At 46.5% G+C, this 22,430-nt stretch overlaps 1 protein-coding gene across 1 annotated transcript; it reads left to right on the top strand.

The window, feature by feature from the left end:
* The first annotated feature begins 984 nt into the window (after nt 1–984).
* LOC133141041 (zinc metalloproteinase-disintegrin-like batroxstatin-1) lies at nt 985–21,827 on the top strand. Its single transcript, XM_061261408.1, has 22 exons — nt 985–1,029; nt 1,149–1,235; nt 4,689–4,777; nt 5,196–5,272; nt 5,675–5,753; nt 6,208–6,284; nt 7,737–7,923; nt 8,891–8,953; nt 9,560–9,631; nt 9,824–9,990; nt 11,768–11,849; nt 12,176–12,306; nt 12,885–13,062; nt 14,522–14,611; nt 15,739–15,934; nt 16,597–16,702; nt 16,813–16,969; nt 17,524–17,604; nt 17,983–18,076; nt 19,426–19,622; nt 19,843–19,929; nt 20,645–21,827. Exons 2-22 carry the CDS (start codon nt 1,175–1,177, stop codon nt 20,672–20,674), a joined length of 2,301 nt encoding a protein of 766 aa, XP_061117392.1. The 5' UTR covers nt 985–1,029; nt 1,149–1,174; the 3' UTR covers nt 20,675–21,827.
* The last annotated feature ends 603 nt before the right edge of the window (nt 21,828–22,430 follow it).

The following is a 22,430-nucleotide window of genomic DNA, read 5'->3' as shown; positions in this document are numbered from 1 at the left end:
CCATGCATGTAATAAATAGAGGAATTTTAGAGAAAGTCCTGATATGTGGTAGGGTGTAGCTGTCTGCCCCACCCCATCCGTCCATCCCCCCCCTACCCCTTTCAGTGTCAGATGAACCAGCTGAATATGCATTGTATGTCTTGGATAAGCAGGGCTAGATCCAGATGGGGTTTACTGGGCTTTTATTAATTATTTGGACTTGATTCTAACTTTTAGTAAAATGGCTATGGGGAGTTGAAATGGATTGTGTTGCCAGTTAGATTTAAGGGTCTGATAATGCACCCAGATGTACAGTAGAGAGCCGTTTCATTGTGGGACTCACACCATGATTAACATAATTCACTTGTGTCATTGAATCCTTAAATGACACAGTGAGCCTGAGACCCCAGTATAATGTTTAATAAGAAGGATGACACCAGTGTCCTGGGGCATTTTTTATTTTGACTTATAGAAGTACCTTTAATTTGAGTGATGGTATCTTTAATTTATCCACCTGACTGGACAAAATAAGATTCTAAAAAAGGAATAAACTCAATAAACTCATAAGTCATGTATTAAGTTCCCCTATTTATTGCATGATTACACATTTATTTACTCTCAGCCAAGACAATGGCGTGGGAAAAAAGTGTACTCTGGGATACATGAAATTGCACATTCTAAATTTAACCCGAACACAGGTTCAGTCAAACAAGCAGACTGACACGGGACGTGTAAAGAAAAACTTGGTAAATAAAAAAAAGTTGTTTTTTTTTAAATGAAAAAGGAAGAACTGAAACCTTTGAGAGGAAACGAAATGCTGAAACTTCAGAGGCGTCTGTCCTCTCATCCACTGAAAAGACAGATAAAGTAGATATTGTTTGATGCGCTTTCTCATGGGAAAAAAAGCGAGTGTGCATATACGATGAAACAGTATATCTATTGTGCCGCTGACAGTGAGCGCCAGCCTTCCACACGCCTGGCTCGCTCGCATTCTTCACAAACAGCCTGCAGGGCGCTGGGATCGCGCAGCGCCACAATAAGGAAGTTAAGGTACAGGAGCACAGGTTGAGACGACAAAGTGCGGTCAAACAAAGGAGTGGCTGGGGGGGGGGGGCAAGAACCCGGCAGGGAATGTGGTTGATCTATAAAGAGGCCTCTCATCTCTCCAGTTTCAGTAGCTGTCCGCACCGAGACAATGACAACCAAACTCCTGCCATTGTGGATCTTTGCACTGTCTGCCTCACTCGATCCCTCAGGTAAGTCACTGGATACACGCTCCCCCTAATGCGAGAGTAACTCAACTCCGGTCCGCCGTGACTTCAGAGCTGCCTTTTCTCAGCTTGTACGCGCAGAGTGAGTGTGACTAGCCCGTTGCCGGACGGCATGAGACCTCCATCACGTTTGATAGCCCTGTAGCTGTTATACACTGTCTGTATGCCGAGAACAGTGCTACTGTAACTATATAATAGCTACTGTGCTCCTGACCGATGTCTCCGGTTAGCCTTGGTATATTCTGAGAGAAACAACACGTGTGGAAAGGAGGAAAATAATCCTTAGACTGTAATGAAACAAACAGAACAAACAGTATACAAGCTGAGCATTTTCTCTGTATATATCTGAATGACTTTTTGTTTATATTGCAAATTAGCATTTTTTGGTGAAATTTCATTTGATATTATTCTTTGACAAAGTCCGAGAGAATAGAGAAAGAAAAAGGCATGTATTTTGAGAGACAACACACACTTCCTGCTATTTTATAAGAAATGTGACTGGGGATATTTTTTCCGGGGGGGTAGAATGAGTTTGCTTTCAAATGTTGGCAGAAGTAAAGCGGCAGATTTACATTCATGTCTGTTGTTTTTTCACAATGTCACAATGTCATGTCAGACTGTCTTACTGATATTTTTGTCATTGAATGAACATATGAAAGTGTGTGTGTGTGTGTGTGTGCATATGTGATATTTAAATCAAAGACAAAAATTAGTAATGACAGCTTTTTTCATGCTTGTGACATGTTTGAGCCATAGGTATAGAAAAATACAGACCAAGCTAAATGTACAATGAAGAATAGTCACGCTAAATGCATATGACAACTCAATATTACGCACAATTTGATGGTGATATTAGCTACACAGTAAATGGTGGCATCCTACATTTCTTCTGAAAGCTATTCGAAAAGCAATAGTCCATTTCTTGGTGACACAGACCCATGTGACATCATCAGAACTGAGAAAAGTTTCACATTGCACCATGGCAGGAAGACATACGCTGATTAATCACACTGTCAACTGATTAATCACACTGATTAATCACAATGTCACACATGACTTGTCTATTGATGTTTATCTTCAATGGAGCTTTATTGATTACTGCAGTAAGCTTCCAACTAAATTCCAACATCACTGTCCAGTGTCAGCCCTGTCGAAATTGTAGTAGATTAAAGGTGTAAAAGTTGATTGGCAAAGCGATTTCAGGACATTGTGCGTCCACGGACAGTTTTAAAGTCCACACTGGGGCTTTGCCTCTCAGGCAGACTACCTGGTGGAACACAGCCAGAAAAGCGTCTGCGTCCAAAGCCAATGCCACACCCGTCTTACAGGCACACTTTTATAGCTGAGAGCCGGTGAATGTATACTCTGGCCTATCCTTACCTGACCAACAGGCAAATACCAATCCCAGGGTCTGCTGCTCAGTCTTATTGTGGGGGTGAGGCAGGAGTGGCACATCTTCTGAAGTGGCGCTCAGGAATTTTACCCCGAAGGGGCGATAGTCTTCCAGTTCACAAATAAATGATTTTCATTAAAATAGTGTTTTGTTAGCATAAGAATGCCTTTATTTGCTCATTTACAGTCGTGACTGAACGTTTAAAAATATAACACCTGAATTAAAAATATACAACCCCACATTTTAATCGCTCATGCCATTCTTTAACATTTCAGCATATTGTACTGAAGGCTCAATGTATGGAGGCAGACTGTAGTTCAGTTTTTAGCTGCAATTTCATGATTGCAACTCCCTTTAGAGGGCCATGGCCCGGGCCTATAGCGCTCTCCATTTTCACATCCGTCACTGGGAAATGCCCATTTCAGCAGGTGATGTTTTGGAAGGAACCGGGCATCTCACATCTTAGCAAACGTGGCGTCAGCACTGTCATTTCCTTATGCGTAAGTCAACACCAAGCACAATATGGCCATTGTGTGGCATCAGGATGGAGATAAGTAAATCGTGTTTTCGGCTTGCAGCTTTTTACCCATCAGACCCTGTGAAAGTGCTCTGTAGTTGAGGACAGAGCCCCAGCCCGGCGAGGAGACCTAGCATGCCCCCGATAGTGGGGTCTACACACAAGTGACAGAGCCCAGGCCAGACAATAGACAACACACTGATGACATCACGCTGCACATTCTGTACCCAGGTCATCCGCGGGGAGAAGTGGAGAGAACTGAGGACAGCAGATTAGCTTTTATTACAAAAAGAAGCCAACTGCACAGCCTCTTCTAGCAGGCCCCAAGAGGCCATGAATCCTCTTAGCTGGCTGCAGATTTAGTCCTAACTACACCCTAACTACACCCCTCCCCCTTCACACACACACACACACACACAGAACGAGGTTGAACTTCAGCATAAAACCAACACCCCATCTTACATGACCTCTCTGAAAGCTGGTATATAAATTGCCAACGTTTTTTTTTTACGTAAGAAGAAGGAGGCAGTGTGCCCAAATGGCAATGCGATAACTGAAACAACGGAATGAAACGGAGCCTCAGTACATTAAGATGCACTTTAACATTAACCCGTGCAGTGCCCCGGTCAATAGTGATGTGCAAACTGAGGACATTCATACCAGAGAGTGTGTTGATTGATGATAGATACCAATACATAAAAAAAACACCTCACTAATGTAATGCATATGACCTTGTATGACTGTGTTTTGTATATCATTACGATGCAAATAAAATGGCAAATTTCCAAATATGCTATTTACCCAAGTCTAGCATACTGTTTCCTGTCCCTATGTGCACCTTCTCATTCATGGTGATATATTTACATGCTGCGCTGAATTAATAACTTTTTAACTGAATGACAAAAGTCATATTTCCAGGGAAGTGTGCTTGAAAGACGCAAATTTGCGACCCTAAAATAATTGAAGAAGTACACACTGGAGACAATATGCTTCCCCGGGGGCAAAGGGGGAGTACTGAGGCAGCTCTGGAAGAGTGGGCTGAGACGCCAGAGCCTGGGAGCGTAATTCCAAAAGAATGCAGGCAGCTAGCAGACATGTTGTGTACGGAAGAGAAACCGCTCTCACTTCCTTATGAAAATTGATACGCTGTCATTTTCTGTGGGGACGCATGTTTTCAGGAAGCAGCAATACAACTTGTCGGCATTGCCTCCTGATTTGAGTTACCTTGATCGGTCTCAGCGCTGGGAAAAAAAAACAAGACTAATACTGTCCTACCTGGAATGGTCAACACACAGAAATAGTTTTATGAGGAAGTTTTACAAGTGTACACTGCACAGTTGCGAAAATGTATTGTGTATGTGCAGTGTAGTATTAGGGTTAGGTGTACTGTAATACCCTTGAGCAAAGTTTAGTCTTAACTTTTAAGTGCTCCAATAAATATTCATCCATTTTATATGTGCAGCATGTAAAGATGCAAAGTTGTTCTGGATCTCCTAGGCAAATGAACAGCTATTGTCTCTCTCCGCAGTGGGCCTTCACCCAGCACTGGAAGGTCTGCAGGAGTATGAGGTGGTGAGACCAGTCAGACTGCACTCGCTGCGGAAGAGAGACACACAGGTGAGCTTTCCCCTTCCACTGTCTACTGCCACTGCCTTCCACTTCCACTGAGACACGACTAAAACCCCAAACAACGCACATGTTCTGTACTGTGTGCAGCACGGTTAGCTCGGCTAGTTCGCTAGTAACCACGGTGAAGTGCAGTGAAAGCAAAGGCTCGTTGCAGGTTACCACTACGCCACTCCCTGATGGCGTAACCCTCAAATTCAAAATAATGTTGTTGCCCTTGGCTAGGGACGGGTTTGTCTTTAGCTGACTGGTAACGGGTTCATTCAACAAATATTTGGACGAGTGAGAGGCCGGGGTTCAAATCACACCCATTATGTACACAGCTTGGGTATGGATGAAATGACTTTCATATCGATTGAAAGATTTCATATTTATTGAAATTATTATTGTTATTTTTTTTTATTTCTAGTCCCTCCGCCCTGACGTGCTGAAGTACAGGATACGAGTAGAAGGGAAGGACATCGAGATGCGACTAGAAAAGAACGCGTAAGTCTGAGATTTGTCCCAGTCCTGTGCTTCTCCATGCAAACTGATGGAAACCAATGGATGCCATTGGTAGAACACAGTAAAATCTTCACAGTTTAGATCAACTCTTACTGCGTACATGCGGTCACCACTGGACTGGTATGTGCTGAATTAACATTTGTCTGTGGGTACAGAAACGGCTGGGAATTGCACAAACGCTGCTACTCACAAACCATAGAAACAGCAACCCGCCGTCTGATGTTGAAATATTCAGTTCCCTTTAGTCTCTTCCATGACACAAATTGCGGTTTTCTTGACACAAAATCCACTGCTTTTGAAAAGGTCATGTCTTGTTTTTGATGATTTCGGCCATTTTGCCCTTTTCTGTTTGACGACACTCACCCCCCTAAATTTTTCTTATAGGGCCTTACTGACCAAAGACTACAGTGAGACTCACTACACTGAGGACGGAACCCAGGTGACCACCGTACCCCAGGATCTGGTGAGTGAAAGTATGCTGGTTCTGTGAGTTCTATCACCCAGCTTTAGAGAGCTGGTTTGGTGGGTTCTGCTGCCCGGCTTTAGAGAGCTGGTTCTGTGGGTTCTGCTGCCTGGCTTTAGAGAGCTGGTTCTGTGGGTTCTACAACCCGACTTTAGAGAGCTGGTTCTGTGGGCTTTAGAGAGCTGGTTCTGTGGGTTCTGCTTCCCGGCTTTAGAGAGCTGGTTCTGTGGGTTCTGTTTCCCGGCTTTAGAGAGCTGGTTCTGTGGGTTCTGCTGCCTGGCTTTAGAGAGCTGGTTCTGTGGGCTTTAGAGAGCTGGTTCTGTGGGTTCTGTTTCCCGGCTTTAGAGAGCTGGTTCTGTGGGTTCTGCTTCCCGGCTTTAGAGAGCTGGTTCTGTGGGTTCTGCTGCCCGGCTTTAGAGAGCCTCCCACTCACGCTGGGTCCTGATTCCCACAGGACCACTGCTACTACCACGGCACCATCGTCAACGACAGGGACTCGGCCGTGAGCATGAGCACCTGCGATGGACTCAGGTACACACACCTCCTGAACCATACAGCCCACTGCGGTCATGACAACCAGGAGTGGAGCCTTCACACACCTCCTGAACCATACAGCCCACTGCGGTCATGACAACCAGGAGTGGAGCCTTCACACACCTCCTGAACCATACAGCCCACTGCGGTCATGACAACCAGGAGTGGAGCCTTCACACACCTCCTGAACCATACAGCCCACTGCGGTCATGACAACCAGGAGTGGAGCCTTCACACACCTCCTGAACCATACAGCCCACTGCGGTCATGACAACCAGGAGTGGAGCCTTCACACACCTCCTGAACCATACAGCGCACTGCGGTCATGACAACCAGGAGTGGAGCCTTCACACACCTCCTGAACCATACAGCGCACTGCAGTCATGACAACCAGGAGTGGAGCCTTCACACACCTGAACCATACAGCGCACTGCGGTCATGACAACCAGGAGTGGAGCCTTCACACACCTCCTGAACCATACAGCGCACTGCGGTCATGACAACCAGGAGTGGAGCCTTCACACACCTCCTGAACCATACAGCCCACTGCGGTCATGACAACCAGGAGTGGAGCCTTCACACACCTCCTGAACCATACAGCGCACTGCGGTTATGACAACCAGGAACCCCAGGACTGACAACTCTGCTTCATCACAATGAAAACATGTCTAAAATATGGCAGGATTTTATATGAGAATCTGGATGTTATAAGTCTAATGGGTATATAATCCCCACAGGAACATGGCTCTTAAGAACCTGGATGCCTGTTGTCCAGTTTTTTATGAAGTGAATTCACTGTTTATTAAGTTTATTTGTTCAGCGCCCCATAAGAGCACAGCAAAAAAAAAAAAAAAAAAAAAAGTGTCAATCTTAACAATCTTATTTTAGTCTTAAAATCTAATTTTGCTAAATAAGACAAAACTATCACCAATGAGGTTGGAAAGTTTTGACTCGTTTCCATTGGGGTAAGAAAGTGTAACATCAAGCAAACAGTACCTTAAAAATAAGATTTCTGAATCTCATTACGAGACTAAAACACTTGTTAAGACAGGCCTTTTCTGCAGTGAGGTCCCCCCTGATCCAGAAACACTGGCCTGTGCTCTTTGTGTGCTGGCGTTACTTTCGTCCCCCCTGATCCAGTAATACGGGCCTGTGCTCTTTGTGTGCAGGCGTTACTTTGGTCCCCCCTGATCCAGTAATACGGGCCTGTGCTCTTTGTGGGCAGGCGTTACTTTGGTCCCCCCTGATCCAGTAACACTGGCCTGTGCTCTTTGTGTGCAGGCGTTACTTTGGTCCCCCCTGATCCAGTAATACTGGCCTGTGCTCTTTGTGTGCAGGCGTTACTTTGGTCCCCCCTGATCCAGTAATACGGGCCTGTGCTCTTTGTGTGCAGGCGTTACTTTGGTCCCCCCTGATCCAGTAATACTGGCCTGTGCTCTTTGTGTGTAGGGGCTACTTTAAAACGGCAGAGCAGAGGTATCTGATGGAGCCCCTGTCTGGAGACGACACCGGGGACCACGCCGTGCTCAAGTACGAGAACCTGGACACGGACAAGCCAGCGGTCTGCGGAGTCACCAACACCAGCTGGGAGCCGGACTACCCCCCCTTCACCAGCAAAACACGGTCACGGGCTGGGGTAAGACTCCTGCCCCCTCCCTCAACCCTACACTGCACTGCGCTAAGGTGGTCTCCCTCTCCCTCAACCCTACACTGCACTGCACCAAGGTGGTCTCCCTCTCCCTCAACCCTACACTGCACTGCGCTAAGGTGGTCTCCCTCTCCCTCAACCCTACACTGCACTGCGCCAAGGTGGTCTCCCTCTCCCTCAACCCTACACTGCACTGCGCTAAGGTGGTCTCCCTCTCCCTCAACCCTACACTGCACTGCGCCAAGGTGGTCTCCCTCAACCCTACACTGCACTGCGCTAAGGTGGTCTCCCTCTCCCTCAACCCTACACTGCACTGCGCTAAGGTGGTCTCCCTCTCCCTCAACCCTACACTGCACTGCGCTAAGGTGGTCTCCCTCTCCTTCAACCCTACACTGCACTGCGCTAAGGTGGTCTCCCCCTCCCTCAACCCTACACTGCACTGCGCCAAGGTGGTCTCCCTCTCCCTCAACCCTACACTGCACTGTGCCAAGGTGGTCAAGTACACAAGCAGCCAAGCAGGAGAGGGGACAACCCTACAGCACACAGAGGACAGCTGGGTCACTCTGCTCCCCACATGCTTTCATCTTTCAACATGCACCTTCAAAACATAAAATCAATAAACTTGTTTTGCGCTTTCCTCCATTTTGTTCATTCCTTGGCAACTTTTTTCTGCAGTCATTTCCCGTTCTAGAAGCAGTCTACTGAATGTGTTGTCACCTACTATGCTTGATGGCATCCAAGTAAAGTTACACAGTAAGACAAGAGAATGGTAGAATGACTACAGACCTTTCTCTGACAACAAGCTAATGTGCAATTGTGATGCAACGCTGCACACATTGGCTATATGTGACATGCCAGGACTGGCCAGGTTTTGCAACTTGGCTTTGTATTGTACAGCTGATTATCCTTCTTAGACTCCGCTTTTCTTCTGCTTCCATTGCACATTTCCCCCCAGGGCCCATCTTCCCTCCACCAGCAGAAGTATCTGGAGATGTACATGGTAGCAGACAATAGAATGGTAAGGACCTGGACATTTAACATTTAACACAAGCCCGAGGAAGAAATACAGGGTGTCGATTGTATTGTACAGCTTCATTGCAAGTGAATGCCCTTTTAACTTTAGCTTTATAATTTATAGTTTACCGTCATGTTCTTCTGAACCACAATTAGAGTACATATATATATATATATATATATATATATATATATATATATATATATTATTTTTTTTTTTTCCTTCCTTGCTCCACAAAAAAAACCATATATATATATATATATATATATATATATATATATATATTTTTTTTTTTTTCTTTTTTTTTTTTCTTCCTTGCTCCACAAAAAAAACCATATATATATATATATTTGTTTTTTTTTTGTGGAGCAAGGAAAACATTTCTTCAGGGTCTACATTTTTTCATGTGTAGGACAAATTCTTTGACATTATGGACTGGGAAAAAGACATCCATAAGGAGGAGTTTCTATGCTACCTGAGGAATGTTATTTGATCTGATAATAGGAGCTTGGAATGTCAGTGGAAAGTGGTCTTAACAAGCATAAACATGCAGACCTATCTTGCTGTTCTTTGGTCCGTGACAGCACTTGCCTCTGTCTTCCCTTTTAGTACAAGAAAATGAAGAACAACAAGGAGGACATCAGGAGGCGGGTATTTGAGGTCATCAACTTTGTAAACCTGGTGAGTGGCCGATGTGTTGCGTTATAAAGCCACACAGAGGATTTCATGAAAGCGGAGGAGGTGGCTTGCAGCCTCAGACAAAGTGGCTGCAGGCCATCTGCATAACTTCTTCAGAACAGCCTCACATACAACTTTCCAAGCCACGGGGGCATATAGGCCCATAACCAACCCCACCCACATATCTGCACGCAGGTCTACAAGCCTCTGAACACATTCGTGGCCCTCATCGGCCTGGAGATCTGGACAGACGAGGACAAGAGCTCGGTTACCGCCCCTGCCGGGGCCACCCTGAACGCTTTCACCACCTGGAGGAACAAGATGGTGAAGGGCAAGCCCCACGACAATGCCCAACTGCTCACGTATGTGCCACCACCTCCACCGCACTGCCCAACTGCTCACGTATGTGCCACCACCTCCACCGCACTGCCCACCTGCTCACGTATGTGCCACCACCTCCACCGCACTGCCCAACTGCTCACGTATGTGCCACCACCTCCACCGCACTGCCCAACTGCTCACGTATGTGCCACCACCTCCACCACACTGCCCAACTGCTCACGTATGTGCCACCACCTCCACCGCACTGCCCGACTGCTCACGTATGTGCCACCACCTCCACCGCACTGCCCGACTGCTCACGTATGTGCCACCACCTCCACCACACTGCCCACCTGCTCACGTATGTGCCACCACCTCCACCGCACTGCCCACCTGCTCACGTATGTGCCACCACCTCCACCGCACTGCCCAACTGCTCACGTATGTGCCACCACCTCAACCACACTGCCCAACTGCTCACGTATGTGCCACCACCTCCACCACACTGCCCAACTGCTCACGTATGTGCCACCACCTCCACCGCACTGCCCAACTGCTCACGTATGTGCCACCACCTCCACCGCACTGCCCAACTGCTCACGTATGTGCCACCACCTCCACCGCACTGCCCAACTGCTCACGTATGTGCCACCACCTCCACCACACTGCCCAACTGCTCACGTATGTGCCACCACCTCCACCGCACTGCCCAACTGCTCACGTATGTGCCACCACCTCCACCACACTGTCCAACTGCTCACGTATGTGCCACCACCTCCACCGCACTGCCCACCTGCTCACGTATGTGCCACCACCTCCACCACACTGCCCACCTGCTCACGTATGTGCCACCACCTCCACCGCACTGCCCACCTGCTCACGTATGTGCCACCACCTCCACCGCACTGCCCACCTGCTCACGTATGTGCCACCACCTCCACCACACTGCCCACCTGCTCACGTATGTGCCACCACCTCCACCACACTGCCCAACTGCTCACGTATGTGCCACCACCTCCACCACACGCCCTGAGTGTTCACACGACTGTGTCCTGTTTACGTCTGTCACGTTTACTACACTGCGTACCGAATTTATACACTAAGCCCACCTGTCATACTTTACAATACGGTTCAGGAATTGTCATTAACTAATGTAGTTGTTAACATGAATTAATGATGGACACATAGATTATTTAAGCATGAAATTAACTTTGCATTTGTTTACAACTAACTAACGTATTTGTTACATGATATTTATACATTAGCAAACCATAGGATGAACTTATAATTACCAAATACATTAACCCCTTAAGTCTCACTGGGCCGGTTTTTTTTGTATTAATTCCTTTTTTCATGGTGCAGAAGGAAATACCAAAGGGTTAAAACCCACGCTATAACATATTTTAAGATGCCATTGCTCTAGCGACAACAGTTTCATGTTTTGTAACGTGTGGGTGGAAAAACAAGCGTGGGGGAACCTCGGCAATTCGGAAATCCATATACTACACGCAATTAGGTAGGGGAGGCCAGGGATGGTGGTCACACTTTTTAAACCCATTTCAACACCAGTGTAACCCTTTAAGTCTTTGGTAATAGTATGTACACCTCTTACCCTCTTGCATGAATATAAGAAAAAGTTAGAAACTCACAAGGACACTTTGGGACAACCAATTTTTTTCAGTGACAAGAAAATATTCTGTTTCAGCTTCTGTAACTTTGCTGTCGTAATACTTGGAGTAATTCTGACTCTTGGAAAACAAACCCCAAAGGAATGACTTATTTGGCACTGAACAATTACGCTGTGCTTCCTGTTTTCAGAGCCATTAACTTTGAAGGACCAACAGTTGGACTGGCTTACATCGGCACCTTGTGTTCAGGACACTCCACTGCGGTCATCCAGGTGCAGTATGAGAGTTTCACTGAAGCCATAGAAACGGCATGAAGCCGGACACCAGAACTCAGGCTATCGATACAACCTTCTGCTAAACCCATTCCATCAGCTACACAGAAACAACATGTATAGATATGGTTTATTTAGGCACAGGAGTGAGACAATATTTGGTCTCACATGCAGTTGGCCGAATTCAAAGAGATGAAAGCCGAACGTACACACAGCACACAATCGTATGATATATTTTAAGTCGACAGTGGCAGCGTGCCATCTGGTACAATGGGACAAAGGTCTAGAGCAAATTTCCTCCCTTGACACATCACATCACCTTCCAGGATCACAACCCCAGGTCCATTGCCGTTGGGGCGACGTTGGCCCACGAGATGGGCCACAACCTGGGCATGAACCACGACAGCAGCTCCTGCTCCTGCGCTGGGTCCAGCTGCATCATGGCCCCCGCCCTCAGGTAAGGCCTGCCAGGGGGAGGCAGTCCAGGGTCTGAACCAGGGCTCAACCACACAGCGCTCACGAGTCAAGTGAAAGTCAGGTTTAACCCTGTAGTCTTAATATTCTGTACACTCCCCTTGTCCAAAGGGTCAAAAATGACCCGCCTTCACTAGACCCATAAACTAAAGCAGCTTAATTTAATTTGAATGAATTTCATTATATTTTGCATGAAGAAACAACCTGTCACACATCACAAACGTAGTCATCAAATTTCAAGTTGAAAAAAAAGATCATTTAGGGGGTTTTCTCTGCTGTTAAACATAGTGGTGGATCATTTTTGACCCTTAAGACAACACAAGGGTTAATTTAACCATATATGCTAAGAAATATAATTACCTTTTATTTCTCCTTTTAATATGTAAATCTGATGAAAGATTATCACGTAGAAATGTCAGGTGAGAATTTAAAGCAAATACATAGTGGGGCATATAACTACAGCGTCATGAAGACTGTTTGACAGGAGATGCACCCAAAACTGGTGTGTGCAGTGGTTTAGGTGTAACAATCGTACACCATGTGACGAAAGTGTCCTTTCAGCTACAACATTCCCAAGCACTTCAGCAGCTGCAGCAATGGGAACTACAACCAGTTCCTGACTTCCCGCAACCCGGAATGCCTCTTCAACAAGCCTGACTTCATGAAGGTGTTGTCCACACCTGTTTGTGGGAACGGCTTTCTGGAGAAGGGGGAGCAGTGTGACTGTGGCACCCCGGAGGTAAGTTACCTTCTGTGCGGAGCGCACACGCCCTCTCACTGCCCCAGGCCTGGAAATCTTACATGCCCCACAACGAGAGTTTGCTATCATCACATTCATGCGACATTTCAAAATTTGACTTAGCTCTAAGCCAACATGGACAAGAGTTTGTTTCAATGTTCGTACTTCTGAAGTAATGGGAAATACAAAGGCACCCACCAGAAGAGGAGGAGACTGTAGGATGCATTGTCCGGATTGTTCATCTAAGTACCACGGATGCTGCAGTCTATGAATAGATGGAAATAGATAGGCTAGCAGATGGGAGGTTTTGAAGTGCACATGCATTCTGACTCTTTGTCCACAAACCAGAAAAGTACAACCCATAAAATAATCCACTGTTTAAAATCCGCTGTTTATAAATATATAAATATGTACAAAAACACAGAATCATAAAGCATGTAAAACTACCAGCACTTGCAATGTTAGGGAGATTACACAAGCTGTACAGGGGGACAAACCCAGTTATTTAGTAATGCTTGTGGTGAGGATTCTGCAAGTTTTTACCAAGCATTTCACCAAAGTTGTCTGGAAATTTTATGCTCAAGGCCTGCATTTTTGTAGTAATCCTGTTCAAACATGTTAAAGGCTGAAAGTATCTCAGCACAGCATACCTCTGGATTTTCAAAAAACACCATGCCGACAGGGCACGCCAAAATTCTCTTCCTGTAGCTGGGTCTGACACACCGCTGAATTGTGGTGCCAGGTTGCCTGGTGCCAGGTTTTGGACCGGATTGTCTGGTTTTTAAAATGTGTTTGTACAGGTCCAACAATATAATTGCCTGGTCTGAATAACTGACTGAAATTTGACCGGTAGTTTGCAATGAATTTGATATTCCATCTCCACCATCAGCTCCAACAGCACAGCCCCTCCCTCCACCCCGGTCTATGACTGGTTCAGCCCTCACACCCTCCAGATCAAGCATCCCACTGTCCTGTGTCACCTATGTGTGAATGGTGTCCAGCTTTATTACATTACAAATCTGATCTGGCGACCCTAATTATGGTGCATGTGCTGGCTGCATCAGAAACAGAGGCTCATCTTCAGGGAAACAATGCAATTTGACTGGCTGCATCAGAAACAGAGGCTCATCTTCAGGGAAACAATGCAATTTGACTGGCTGCATCAGAAACAGAGGCTCATCTTCAGGGAAACAATGCAATTTGACTGGCTGCATCAGAAACAGAGGCTCATCTTCAGGGAAACAATGCAATTTGACTGGCTGCAAGAAGGAAATGACCCATTGCATTATTGTAGCTGCTGCACTGTCACTGGCTATAGGACTGTCAATAACCCTTCGCTGTACTTCCTGCCGCTCTCGTAAACTTAGTGAATATGCTCACATACTTTGTTTGAAAGTTGCTATGGAAACGAGCACGCTGAATGACCGGGTAAGCAGGAATCTTGCGCTTTTCTCTGCAGGAGTGTAGAAACCCATGTTGCAATGCCACGAGCTGCACGTTCTCCGAAGGCTCGGCGTGTGCAGACGGAGAGTGCTGTGGCAACTGTAAGGTGAGACCGTGTGTCATCGACTCATTTCCACACCCAGAATGCCACACTTCCAGGATCGGCTGAACAAACTGCCAAATGTCAAAAACGTTTGATGTCTTTTTAAGCCTTTTCGGATTTCATATTTTATTTTCTCTGTTTGTAATCAAACAATTCATACGTGGTCAAAGCGCAGAGTTTTTATTAGAAGGGTATTTATATACATTTTGATTTCACCATGTAATAATAACAGCACTTTTTATATGTAGTCTCCATTCATTTATTTTTTGCTTGCATATCCTTTGCATGCCATTACTTCCTGATCAACATCAGAGTCTGGATATCTTATTCTCAGGTTGTCCTACAATAACTCGATACTAAAACTCTTTGCATTTGAATGGATCTCAATGGGAATTGGGGGGGCTTAAAGTCATCAAGGGTCCAAGGTATCAAATGAGCCTCAAGCCATCATGATATGCAGTTGATACTACAAGAATTGTTCCTCCTGACGAAGCTTCATGGAAAACGTGCAGGAGAAACAATTCTTCCCGATGCCTTATCATACTACCATCTTGTGGCCATATGTGAAACCTGCCATTTCACATTCCAGTGTGCATCACATTTTTCAAATATGTTTTCATCTGAAAGATGAAAGATATACATTAACATATTTTTGGAGATTCTTTTAGTGAAGTCAAACCTGCAACACGCCTCGTGTGTATGTCATGTCAGCAGGTGGCGAATAGTATAAAATATTTTTTTCTTATTGTACTAATTGGAAACCCGATTGCATACATTCCTAAAATCACAGTCAAGACATGCCAATCGTGGGTGTCTCGGTGGCGCAGCCTGCAGAGCACTGACCGCATGCTCATTGCGAGCCGCGACGTTGGCGGTTCGAATCCGACCGTCCGACATTTGTCGCATGTCTTCCCCTCTCTCTCGCTCCAATTCTTCCTGTCTCTCTATACTATATACTGTCCAATAAAGCTGAAAAAGGGCTAAAAATATATATATCTTTAAAAAAAAAAAAAAAAAAAAAAGACATGCCAGTTGTTGTGCAATCGGGGGCAGAATTTCCCGAGCGCGTTCGGTCTCGGCGTTAATCCGAGGCGGGGTGGCGTCGCGTCTCACGGCCGCTCTGTGCGCAGATCCTGCCCACCTCGCGCATGTGCCGGCAGCAGCGGGACGAGTGCGATCTGGCGGAGCACTGCACGGGGAGGTCCGCGGACTGTCCGGAGGACGTCTTCGCGGTCAACGGCCTGCCCTGCCAGGACGGGCAGGGGTACTGCTACAACGGCGAGTGCCCGCGGCGGGACGAGCAGTGCGTCAAGATGTGGGGCAGCAGTGAGTACGGTCTCGCCTCCTCTTCAGAGTCAGTCTCCGCAGTCACTGGGCCAGCAATGACAACACGTGGCGCGTCCACTAAACTACAAGTACTGATGCGTGATGGGGGCGGCCTGTAGCGTAGTGGTTAAGGTAAACGCCTGGGCCACGCAAGGTCGGTGGCTCTAAACCCGGTGTAGCCACAATAAGATCCGCACAGCCGTTGGGCCCTTGAGCCAAGGCCCTTAACCCTGCATTGCTCCAGGGGAGGATTGTCTCCTGCTTCGTCGAATCAACTGTACGTCGCTCTGGATAAGAGCGTCTGCCAAATGCCAATAATGTAATGATACAAGTACTTCTTCTTGAATGCTTTGAGTAAAATATTTTAGAACAAAACTTTTGTGTGCAGAACAATTTTGTCCCTGACTGGAGCCCTCAAATATTATATGAGGTACACAACTCCATAGTAGGAGAAAAACTTTTCTAATAAACAGGGTCTCTAATCCTGCCATTAAAGAAATACAAAATTAATTAAAATAAGAAATAAAACAGGCTAGTATGTTTCACAGCAGCATACCAAAACAACATAGGTGCAGGTCAAAGGTCAGTGTTGCTAAAGTGTCTGCACTCAGAGACATAGAGAGCAGCTTCCGTTATCTGAGGATCCTCTTTTCTTTCTGCAGCGGCGGAGGTTGCAGGGCAATCCTGCTACAACCAAAACAAAAGAGGACTTTACTACGGCCACTGCAAGCGAACGGATAAGGACACATACATCGGCTGCCAGCAAGAGTAAGACCCACGCAGACTCCTAACGTAGCTCTGTAGGAGTACACTCTCCTGTACTGAACTGCACACTGCACTGTACGAGCCTGAGAACAGCTTGTGCCTCCTCCCTGCAGGGACATTATGTGTGGGAAGCTCTTCTGTGTCCAGGGCAATGGCGGCCCAAACTACGGCCGCCTGGTGAAGGTGGGAAGCTGCAAAGCCACGTTCTACGGCGACCCAGACACAGACTACGGCCAGGTGGACACGGGGACCAAGTGTGGGGACGGAATGGTACGACCGAAAGGCCTCAGTCACACACGGGGGGCACGGGGCCAATCTCAGTCAGCTCTTACCGGATGCTGACAGAGGAAGAGAGGAACACATTTAACTATGTATTTAACTACTCATCTCTTTAGGCTGCACCTTTCCCTCCCAACCTCGCTGCCATGACTAGCCTTGTGCATGCCACAGATTGTAATAGCACTTATGTATAGTTATTGTAGAACTCGGGGTATTCTAGCTGCCAACCGTGTTATGCTAGTTGGTAAGTTGATGTATTCTTCAGGGGTTCAAGTTGTATCCAGGTGATTATGCTAGGACTCGGAACCGTACTGTCCTCTAGGGTCCTGGACGTACTTGTCCCTGGGTTTGATTTGCACTTCATGGGACTTCGCTCTGGATAAATGCCTGTAATTAAATGTAAGAACTAGATCCATTCCGACTCCGAGTGAGCGCTGGGGTGAAACGTGGTGCCTGTGCGTTGCAGTGGTTCAAAATGGTGATTTCTTTATGGTTCAATGCAGTTGAAGATATGCTGACCTCTGCCTCCCGTCTGTCGATCGCAGGTGTGCAGCGATTATGAGTGCGTCACCCTGGAAACGGCCTACCGAGCGACCAACTGCTCAGCGCGGTGTAAAGGCCATGCGGTAAGCCCGCGGGATTGTGGGTAACTGAACTCCTCCGCTTTCACACGCAGCGCTCTGTGAGAAACTGCTCAGTAGCACTGCCGGAGGCCACGACCAAGGCCTCCCAGGAGAGCCGTCCAATTAAATGCGGAGCGCTGTTCGGCGTTAAAGACGGAGAACCTCGATCCCACGTCCGCTAACGAGCAGCACAAATCCGCAGCCCGAGGCGAAGGCCTCTGGGGACCACGCAAGCTAACGTGCTATGCCCACCCTTAGCTCTGAGCACTTTATCTTTGAGCACGTATTAGCACCCATAGCACTCACGAAAGACACGAGACAGCATCTGCACTGCAGCCCAGCAGAGAAGACTAACAGCCAACCCGTCCCCTGTCCCCCCAGGTATGCAATCACAGAGCGGAGTGCCAGTGTCTGCCAGGATGGGTCTCCAAGGACTGCAACAGAGTGGATGGGAGCTTTGAAAGTCTGTCCAAAGGTAGGAGCCTTGCCCTGGCACCGAAGGTGAACAGATATTACCACAGTTCATTGGCCTGTGTGGAGATTTTCATTTCAGATGCAACCTTTGTACGCAGCAGTTAATGATGTTAAATGGCAAGTAACATGTTTTCCAATAGCACATTATCATGAAACGAATACCTGACTGGAGCTTGCCATTAATTTTCAAGTCATCTGGGCGATTAAATTATTTTAAAATTAACCTCAGTGAACGTTCTTCGCTGAATGCAAAACAAACAGCATTGTCTGAAAGAACAGTTCTCAGTTTTGCTCAAAATATTTCTCAACCAATACAACCGTTTACGCGCATGTGGTTTTATTTCCTGCAACTAAGGGGAGGCTTACCTCAAGCACAGCAGTGCACCAGGATTGCATGTTCCACACTAGAGCATGATGGGAATGGGTTGGGCATGGGAGGCAGTTCCTGAAACAGAAAATATCTCTGATATTATAAGTCCAGGTGCCCAATCATTTGCCCCAATCTAGGGTGACATGGCTCAGGCAGTAAGAGCAGTCGTCTGGCCGTCGGAGGGTTGCCGGTTCGATCCCCTGCTCGGGCTGTGTCGAAGTGTCCCTGAGCAAGACACCTAACCCCCAAATGCTCCTGATGAGCTGGTCGGCGCCTTGCATGGCAGCCAATCGCCGTCGGTGTGTGTATGAATGGGTGAATGAGAAGCATCAATTGTACAGCGCTTTGGATAAAGGCACTATGTAAATGCCAACCATTTACCATATGCCATGGAGGGCCGAGAGTATGCAGGTTTTAATTCCAACCAATCACCACACCAGCTGACTTTACTAATTAGTTACCTCCTCTGTGGTTGAAGGTGTGTTAATTAGTGAAATCAGCTGGGGTAGTGATTGGTTGCAAGGAACGCCTGCATAATCTCAGCCTTACACGGCACCCCTGTTATAAATGCATTCACATATAGCACAGGTTCCAAACTCCAGTCCTGGAGGGCCGCAGTGTCTGCGGGTTTAACTCCAGTCCTGGAGGGGGCGCAGTGTCTGCGGGTTTAACTCCAGTCCTGAAGGGGGCGCTGTGTCTGCTGGTTTAACTCCAGTCCTGGAGGGCCGCAGTGTCTGCGAGTTTAACTCCAGTCCTGGAGGGCCGCAGTGTCTGCGAGTTTAACTCCAGTCCTGGAGGGCCGCAGTGCCTGCGGGTTTTTGTGGTGTCCTTGTGGCCCCAATGGGAATTTAGTTTGACACCCCTGACATAGCGCACTCCTTCCTGAAGTAAATGAACACTGGCCCAATTTGTGATGCACAGAGGTCTGGACTTGATTGGCTAGACTGAGAACACTCACCATCATCATGGTTTCATTCCAGGTGGAGTCATTGGCATTTCTGTGGCCGTCGTTCTGCTGGTTTTGATCGCCTTGGCCGTGGCAGCTGCTATACTTGTCAAGCGTAGACAGAAAGGTACCGGCTCTCAGAGAACTCTCCCACCCCCCAAGAATCCCGGTTTAAACAACCTAGCCTTCGCTCAAGAGAGACCGCCAGCGCCTCATCAAGAATACACACAGGTACTGCACATTACACTACCATCCGTCTACATGGCTGCACCTTATTTTGAAAATTTCTCTGTGAAGGGTTCAGTTTAAAATGTACTCGTTTCAGGTAGGTAATTTCAGCCAACATCATATAGACCTAGTTGTAATCAATGTGAATACATGAGAAAAAAGCACTTTTTGCAGAAGCTTGATTCACCCCATAGTGACAGAACTATGAATCTCAATATTTCAGCCCAGACGACCACGGGCACCTCCACCCCCGCCCCCGGTCTCCGTCCAGACCCACCAACCTGCGATCAACCTCGCTGCTGCTAGAAAGGTAATTATTAGTGCTATTTAACTGACGCTTTTATCCAAAGCGACTTACAGTTGATTAGACTAAGCAGGGAACAATCCACAGAGGAGCAATGTGGGGTTAAGAGTCTTTCTCAAGGGCTCAGCATGGATTTTACTGTCATCTTATACCGGGGCTTGAACCACCAACCATCTGGGTCTCAGTCATGTAGCTTGGCCACCATGCTACAGGCCACCCTATAGTCTGTAGACTGTAAATGGTAATTGCCAGGTAACCATTACCTGCGGCCATCAGAGTGCCTTAGTGGCCACACCAATTGAGCTCAGAATAATGAAGCAGATGAAAGGTATGGCTAGTAAAGTATAAGCCTGAAAATCAGTTGAATGGAAACTATTCTATTTGTGTGCTGAGGAAACATGGTTGAAAAACTGTAACCACCACGGTCGCAATGACTTACATATTCACTTCCAATCAAAACAAAACAAATTATTGAGTCCTCAAATTTCAATGGCCAATAAAATAAAAAGAATCTTCCTTTATTCTAAACTTGAATATAGTTATTTTTCTGAATATTTCATAACGCAAAAACCAAACTATGACTTGGCACCAACATACTGGGCACCCGAGATTCAGAATTAGTTTGAGGGGGTGGTGGGAGACAGGAGACAGGAGAAAGAGGATCTACAGAATGTCGACACGACACGTTACAGGATGACTGAACCACCCGTCTTCCTCACAGGCTCTGAGACCGCCGACGGCCCGGGTCTGACCCCTGACCCCTGACCCCTGACCCCCCCCGCCTGCATGGCAGGATGGGCGCCTTACGCTGCTGAAGATCCACTCCCCTTCACCGCCGCCTGAGGACCAAGCAGGCCTCCAGCCAGAGCGACTGCACGGCAGTCACAACTGCTTCACGGCCAATGGAAGCTGACCCGTGGCATGCCAAATCGGATTATTGTCTAACACCATGAAGTGACGATTGGCTGACTTTGCCAGCCAATGAAAAGCCATGAGACTCGCGCCTGTGCCAATGGACCGTCCTGCGGATTCGAACAGGGAACAATCGTAAACTGCCGTGGACCACTCTGGGTTGTGTGGATGAACTTATGCTTTTCACTTCTGAAGTGCACTTTATATGAAATTCTACTGAAACAACAGCGTTAATGATCGTTGGTGTGGCTGGGTTTTCAGCGAGGCACCGACGTAGTGTGAGACTTGCACTGCTGTTACATTTTTCTTAACTTACGCGAAACATTTTCACTGGTGAGAAGCCATTTTAGAAACTGTTGGGAATGAGATGTTTCTGTAAGGATGGACAGAGTCTGTCAAACTGCACGTGGTCAAACAATTTGGAACTTGAGATCTAGGTGAAAAATGTATGGCTTCCATCTGACTGAATAATACTAAGCCATATTACAACATATTGTATCAATATTAGATTAAACATTACTACATCAATGGCCATTCCGAAGATAAGGAATCTCATTCTGTGAAGACTTAAATGTTCCTTTAGTTGAATAATTATACTGATATTTTGCTTCAGTCTTAAAGTAAAACAGCCAATACTGTACAGGACAGTACAGTGTACTAACATGCATTTCAAGTATTGAAGGGAGTAAAATGCATTTCTGAAATTTCGACTTCTGTATAATGCAATTCTGTAGCTGCTTGCGTCATTTCACCATTTAAAAATTGTCATTTGAATGGAAAAACCCAGGAATTTGTTTTTAGTCAGTTTATTTTTATACTTTCATTTACGGTTTTGCTAAATGTTAAATTCACTTCATAAAATTGTAAAGTGCAGTATTATGAAAGTGATCTGTGTGCTACCACATTACTCTGTATACAATGAACACCCATGTACACACTATGCAGATTCATATCACCACTCCTTTAAAAAAATAAAAGTAAAAGAACCATAAGGTCAACTGCAACACAGAAATATAAAACCGAAATGTACAGTACTTTACCAATATGCCTTCAATGTACTGCAGCTGTTACACCTTTAAAACTCCCAACCTGATGCAATGAGTCTTTCTAGAGGAAGCAGTGGCACAGCCAGCTACATACCCACGTACCGCAGAAAGGGAGGGCTCAGCGATGTCTGGAATCTGCAGGCTTAGTGTCCCTGCCACCACACCTGAACAGAACCGTGCCAGAAACGGTAACCATGGAAATGGCCATCACCCCTCACCCCCTCCCACTACGACTACGCAGAAGAAGTAGAGGGTCTCTCCAAAGATGGATGACAATGTCGCTGTATAGTTCAGTAGCACACAAAAAAACACCCAAGAAATAAGCTACTTGCTTTGCATTTTCTCATAATTAACTACACGGTAATATTTCTAACTTGGTGACACATGCAGCCCTCTGCGACATCTACAGCAGAATGTTCAGTGCACTGCAGTTCAAAATAGAGCTGGTTTAAAAAAAATTAAATAAAAGGACAATGTTCATGTTGAAGCGGGCCAATTAAAGAAAGGCTGAGGGGAAATGAGCTTTGCATGAACATTCTTCAGCAGAGC

Source organism: Conger conger, chromosome 11, assembly GCF_963514075.1.
Source record: "Conger conger chromosome 11, fConCon1.1, whole genome shotgun sequence".
In the NCBI taxonomy this organism is placed as follows: Eukaryota; Metazoa; Chordata; class Actinopteri; order Anguilliformes; family Congridae; genus Conger; species Conger conger.
The sequence above is the reverse complement of the archived record's forward strand: the minus strand, read 5'-3'. Positions and strand labels throughout refer to the sequence as shown.